At 46.9% G+C, this 6,390-nt stretch overlaps 1 protein-coding gene across 4 annotated transcripts in view; it reads right to left on the minus strand.

Moving 5' to 3' along the window:
- LOC146172972 (uncharacterized) overlaps positions 1 to 4,420 on the minus strand; it is a 42,943-nt gene extending 38,523 nt beyond the window's left edge. For 3 of the 4 annotated variants that reach the window (XM_084583325.1, XM_084583323.1, XM_084583326.1), the window contains exons 1-2: positions 4,301 to 4,420; positions 3,440 to 3,538 (exon numbers count right to left, since the gene is read on the minus strand). In XM_084583325.1, the coding sequence (XP_084439451.1) occupies positions 3,440 to 3,538; positions 4,301 to 4,397 (196 nt within the window). In that variant the 5' untranslated portion in view covers positions 4,398 to 4,420. Of the gene's footprint in view, positions 1 to 3,439; positions 3,539 to 3,630; positions 3,745 to 4,300 lie in introns of those variants that run through there. The other variant, XM_084583324.1, reaches the window with a different exon arrangement.
- Positions 4,421 to 6,390: the final 1,970 nt, after the last annotated feature.

Here is a 6,390-nt window from a genome sequence, read left to right on the forward strand (position 1 = left end):
AAACCGTGAACATCTTACAAAAACAAAACAATGCACTTACTCCACTCCAACTATTAATGGGCAAGGTTGCATCTATGCTACTACACTGCACTTATCACAAAACCACAAGCCCCATCTGCTTCGGCCAATCACTTGATGAAACTAACTGAGACAGATGTCGCCACACCACAGACTGGTCGTCTCGCAACATATGTCTGCATATGTTGCATTTCAATTTCATGCCTTTCCACTTAGCTTCAACTGTTGCCAGCATTACTAGTCACCCATCTTTTCTGAAATTCCTTTTTACGCTGTTGGGATCAGCATCCTTGTTAACGATGGTCTCTGGAATTTTCGATGCTATCATTTTCACATCTTCCTCATCTGGAAGAATGAAGGAAATGACAAGCTTTGAGCAGAAAAAAAATTAGGGGGACTCCTAATCTCCACCTGTAAGGGTATGGTGTGCCAGCGTTAATGGTTTTTGTCTGCAGATCCCACTGTGGATTCCCGTTAATTTACATGCCCTTTGCTACAAACATAATTACTAATTCCTTAATTCATGTCTCTGTTATCTCAGATATACTCATTAGCATACGGTCGTAGGCTGCCTTGTAAGGTGATAGACAACCTGGCATAGACCTCTGTAAGCCTCAACCTTTCTTAATTGGAGCTGAAATATCCCAGAACATATTTCAAATATAACTTTGTAAGCTTGACTTAACAGCTCCTGCCATGTCGTGTGGCCTCGTGAGATTTGGCTCATGGCACTTTTGGCTTGTGCACAGGGGTCATCTGTTAAATACTGGTTAACATGCATGAAAAATACATTTTCACACAAACTGGTGGCAAATGGTCAAGTGGTGCACTGCAGATTCTGAAATGTATACCCATATGCATGCAAGGATCGCATCATCACATAACATGATCAAGAGTTTTATCAGTACCTGTAGTTACATAGCATTTCAATGCCCATTAAAGGACCACCTCAGACAATGGTTGTTGTTACCACAAGACCTGTTCTGACAGCGTACTGACACCATTCCACTGAGCGATGGACATATGCATACCCTAGATAGCTCATGATTGTGGATCTCATTTATTTCTATGACTTCCAAGGATTAAAAGGTGATGAAAAGAAATAACCAGGTTACCTTGACACAATGCTAAATTACAGAGGGTGAATATGCTGCATGAAGATACCAAGAAACTTGTACAAAGAAAAGTTAAAGTGAAATGGCAGGATTTTTGAAACATTGAAATAAACTACAAACTATACTTGTCAAACCTGTCATTAAAAAATGGAAATCATGCAGTAAACAAAAACACAACATGGAGGCCATTTTAGGTCATCTTCACAAAACACATACCCACACCTCACACACAGCTTCATACTTATGGAAGAGGACAAACCAATATGCAAGGAGTGTGGAGATGAACTAACAATAAACCATATCTTACACGTGCGCAAGAGTCGAGAAAATAAGAGGAAACATTTTGTACAATTTTGCAACAGATCCCTTTCCATCCCAGCATGATCCTAGGAGAGACGTGCAAATTTCCTGCATTTTTGGTTTCCTAAAATGTTCCTAAACAAGCTACATCCTAAAAAACATTTTAGTCATTACACACAAAATAAGTACATTAAACCTTGTTCTTGGTGCATGGCAGCATTAGTCGCTTATGCACCATAAAAATCAACACAATGCTGTAAGGTATAGTTAGCTATGTTATATGAGACAAGCTTTCGGTCTGGTGTGGTCCTTATTCACGTGAAAGCGCTGTCATGAGGGTCTATGTCCCAGCGATCGGAAAGTGACCTATTCCAATACTTTTACAAACTGAAGGCGATTCTACAGATTTCTAAAGACTGGAGTGCTCAACTGTTTTATCAACGTCCGCCTGCTTTGACAGCCTGAAGTGAAACTGTTGAAGAGAATACATTTTTGAGCATTTAACGCATTTCTGAAGGCGTTGCTTTCAATTACGGGGCCCAAAAACAGCTGCTGAATGTCAAACGCCGCCTAGGTAGGCTTTCTAGCAAGACAGCGGTGTAGCGTGGAAAATCGCTTCGCCGGTCCATCGCTGGCGCCGCTGACTTGACAGGCGAACTGTTCAAACTTATAGCTACTGACCACACCTGAAACACTGAATTGCGCATGATCAAGGCAGAATTTCTCTAACACTGAGCACTGGTAGCTATCGATTTCGCGCCCAATATTGTGAAAATCTGTCCTCTCTTCGATCATTGATACGTCCACGGTTGAACATTTATGCGCCTCGGGGTAGGCCAGCCTTTGGAACATAGATGCGTGGTTGTAGCAACGATCACTTGCATGGCGCACTCTGCAAAATTCCAAGAGTCAGCTTCGGCAACGAAATGTGCAGCGCACATTTTCTACCGCGTACCTAAGTCCGGCGATGCATGCATATCGATCCCGATCGTTTCAAAGCTGCGCGGCCGTTCAGTCGGGTCAGGCTAACTTCGAGCATGCGGGGGTTTAAACTACATGTACGCAAAATTCAACGACAAGAAAAAGATGCAGGCTAAGCACTTTAGTCTAGTCTTCCCCTAAATAGCAAAGAACATTGCTGTTCACAGGGAATTCGGATCACTCGCGCTTCCGGCTTTCCGGTTGTGCACTCTTGCGGTGCGGTGCAGTAGGTCTTCGCCTCGACGAGTCGATGTGCAGCTCGCCGCAGTAGCAGCGCAGGCCTCATAGTAGATTCGGCATGTCTTCTGCCACGGCTCTGAGGTAGAATTTAAACGAATAATTTAGCTAGAAACATCCTTTTTCCTCGGTCTGCTAAGAGGAACGAGCATAATGCCATTTCACATACATACTTTGGACTGCCGAATGTTCTGCACGGCGAGGTGTGTGTGTGTTGTGCCGGCGCTAGATCTTCGGTGGTCGATGCAGGACCTAAGACAGCGTAAATGCTAGGAATAGCTCGCTCGCATTACGGGCAGATCGAGGTGATAGTTTAGTGCGAAGCGAAAGCTGCTCGTGAATGTGCGTATCTCGATGCCAGCTGGTAGAGCTGGTGCAGTACGTAGCATCGCCTGCAGCTATGTGCGAGACAGCGATGCTTGCCGTACACAACCCTGAGAGAAGACCGAACGGATGCACTCTTCGTAGCACCTCATCGAGAGTCGCGGATAGCTGATATCCATTCACGCGTAGCGAGCGGAATGTGGCCGGGTGGCCGCGCGCTCGACGTGCATACAGCCATGAGCCATGTATATCGACGTCCGCCGTATCTTTACGAGAATCGAATGGATACGTCGGACGTACCTTTAGACACTTCGTTTTCAAAATGCAATCCTGTGCTATTTGGAGTGACGACCCATTTATCACTTCGTGTTAGCCTTGTGTCACTCCCCCTACAGCTGCTCCATGCATGTAGAACGCCTGTAGACTATGACGTGCAGTGTACGTACACCAGCAATTGTGCTTACCGCATTTGCAGTTGGGCTTAAAGCAACCCCGCGCGTCGACTTTGGATTCCACAATGCATTCTTGGTGTAGGGGGCACCGCTTGGGACAGTGCTCTGGGACTGTCGAATAAAGAAGAGATTAGATTACCTTGATTGTGAGCGATGCCACAGTAGAATGAACGTTATTCTAATGCAGTTAAGAATATCAATACTCCACATTGTCACATTTAGGTGTGAAGAGGTTTGAGAACCGAGAGAGGCATTTCTCAATAACATTCGTTAACGGTCTAAGCTACAGTCTGCTGTGCGGACACCACACCAGTCTTCTAACTGCTGCACATAGATAGGGTATGGAGTAGTGCATACGACAATGCCCTCTAGCGTTCTTTATTTCAAATGAGGCACCTCGGCGACACAACAAAGAAGAGTTAGCGTTAATTCTTCTTCCAGCTGCTTCTATTTGACAGCGTCACGCAGTTAACTTTCTCCTCCTATACCTATTTAACTACAATATAGCTTTTGTGTGTGTAATATAGTATAGTATAGTATAATATAATATGACAGTATAGCATAACTGGCTGCTTCCTGTGCCACTGCCAATGTCCAGGTTTGAGTTCTCCCTCGTTTTCCGAGTGCTTACGTCATAAGCACAACATGAGACCCGGTGCGCAAAAAGATGCAAGCAGCGGTACTTCTATCGAACTTCGGGACCAACGTAAAGTTTTGTTCGTTCTGCATGCTTCTTATTTAACTTTCCAGTCAGCGTCGTTGACAGAATGCCCCTGGTATCAGTTCCTCTGACATGGTGACGTCAGCAATCCCGGCTCCTCATTAAACAGCGTTACCTCTGTTTCAGTGCAGTCTGTGCATTCGCTCACTTACAGCAAGTGCATCCGGCCTCGAAGCAGCCCCTGTCATCCCGGTCTGAGCTCGGGTGGCAAACGAAGCTCGGCTGGAGGCAGGGATTTGCGCATATCATGGCGTGCAGCTCAGTCCCTGCCCCGGGACCTGCACGAACAGGCTCAATGTACGCACACAAGATGGTTTGTGGAACTTGATTGAGGCAAACATAATGAACAATTTTTCACAAACAGAGACGGCTAGCTGCGAGACGACCTCACACGCTGAGCCAACTTTTCAGACACGAGACTGCCGCGCCGGACCAAGTTCCACCCAGAATGAGTGGACGAGAAAGAAGCGCCGATTTGTTTGCCCATAATAACATCTCCTACCAGCCAATAATAACCGAGTCAACGGTCTCCACCCTTCCCCACTCCCCCTGGCAGTGATGCCTGGCCGAGAAACATTTTAGCTGGCTCGTTCCTCCTCGGTTCAGCAGGGCCACTATAGAGTGTGCATCCCAATTGGCCGCGTGATAAGAGCCCACCTACAGGTAGGGATGTCTCAAATGTCGACGCGACGATTTTACAGTACTCGCTATGAAATCGTTACAACGACAGTTTGGCTTTATACATCTATTCCAGATTGCGTGCAAAGACGGTGGTAAAGTCATGTAGCCCTTTTGCCCTGAAACTTTTGACGGTGGCTGCACAATATATAAAAAAAAAAAGAAATGTTTTTTCGGGCCTGCTCACCAACTGTACGTTCAGTGGTACAGGCAATGGCGCGTGCTTGGTTTAAGACACAGACTATTATACATCTGATGATGACGCAGGGTATTATCCGAGAAAGTTAGGAATAACACTTTTCTTGGGCATAGTAGGCCAATGAAAAATGCTCTAATAACTTCTGCCTTTACAACGGCTCGAAACGAAATGGGCTGCGGCAAAGTACCGTAGCCTTTCTCTCGTTCTTCATCGTCCAGTTAACAGCACTAATTGCCAGGCTCACCGTCACCTATGCCACATTCCGAGGTGAGACTGATCCAAATAGCGAGACACGACGGCAAGCACAAGGAGCAAGAAACATACCTTATCGCTCGTTCCCTAATCATCACTCAGAAGCTCGCGACTATAGGCTGCATGGATGTTCTGCTCCGATATATTCTTATCTCTATGCCCGATGCTCATTGTCAGTGCACATAACAAGTGCAGAGCTTTGTTCATTGCATATGTGCCGCTATGATCGGTTATATGAGAGCTTACGTGTACTACAAGCGCAACGGCGTGGTCGTACGCGCACTAGCCGCAACTTGCTATGTGCGAAGGGCGTGCCGGTGACGCGGCGTTGAAAGAGATTCACGGGTTTACACACCACGGTGTGAATGTGCACGTGATAGAACGTTCCACACACTGACTGTCCATGTGCCCAGCTCCGACATAAGGATCTACATGTACAGCTACAGCGACTCGCTGACAACTGTACACAACATGCGTCTGGCACTGCAGGGACGGTGTAATCATGAGGGACTCGTGACGCGGACAGATAGTATGGCGTGGGCTCATGATGTGAGATGTCTTGCGCGGACGTTCTTGTAAACACGTCTCTGCTTGCGCTTCTCAACTTCGTGCACTCTGCGTAAATGCAAATTCGTTTCATCTCTGCGCCTCCTAAGAAGGCATGGGATAGTTCGATCCTTCGACGTCGAGCTCTGGCTCTGGCCTCAACATCAATCGGGAACCTCTACAGCCGACCTCCCTCTCCGGGAGTTACAAGCAGCCGCTGAGTACCCATCACTGGCTTGCTGCCGTTGTTCCGGAAGGCCAGCAGAAACAGCACCGCGACGAGCACGACAGAGGCCAGGCAGGCGAAGATGAAAGCCTTCTTGCTTCGCTTAGCCCCGCCAACGCCCCTGCCGCCGCTGTACTGGACGATCTCACTGGCGCTGTGTGAAAACCATAGAAAACACAGCCGCGCACTTAGCCGCCTATCATGAGTATACCATTTTTCGGGCCACTACAAGCAGATGTATGAAAACACAGGTTGGCAGTAGTGCTGGCTCTGAGAGGATGTAGGCGAGAACAAGTACAACGTAAAAGAGTACATGTCCCATCTTATCACTTCTCTCAATC

This window comes from Amblyomma maculatum, chromosome 11 (genome assembly GCF_055883805.1).
Source record: "Amblyomma maculatum isolate TAMU_Amacu chromosome 11, ASM5588380v1, whole genome shotgun sequence".
Lineage (NCBI taxonomy): Eukaryota > Metazoa > Arthropoda > Arachnida > Ixodida > Ixodidae > Amblyomma > Amblyomma maculatum.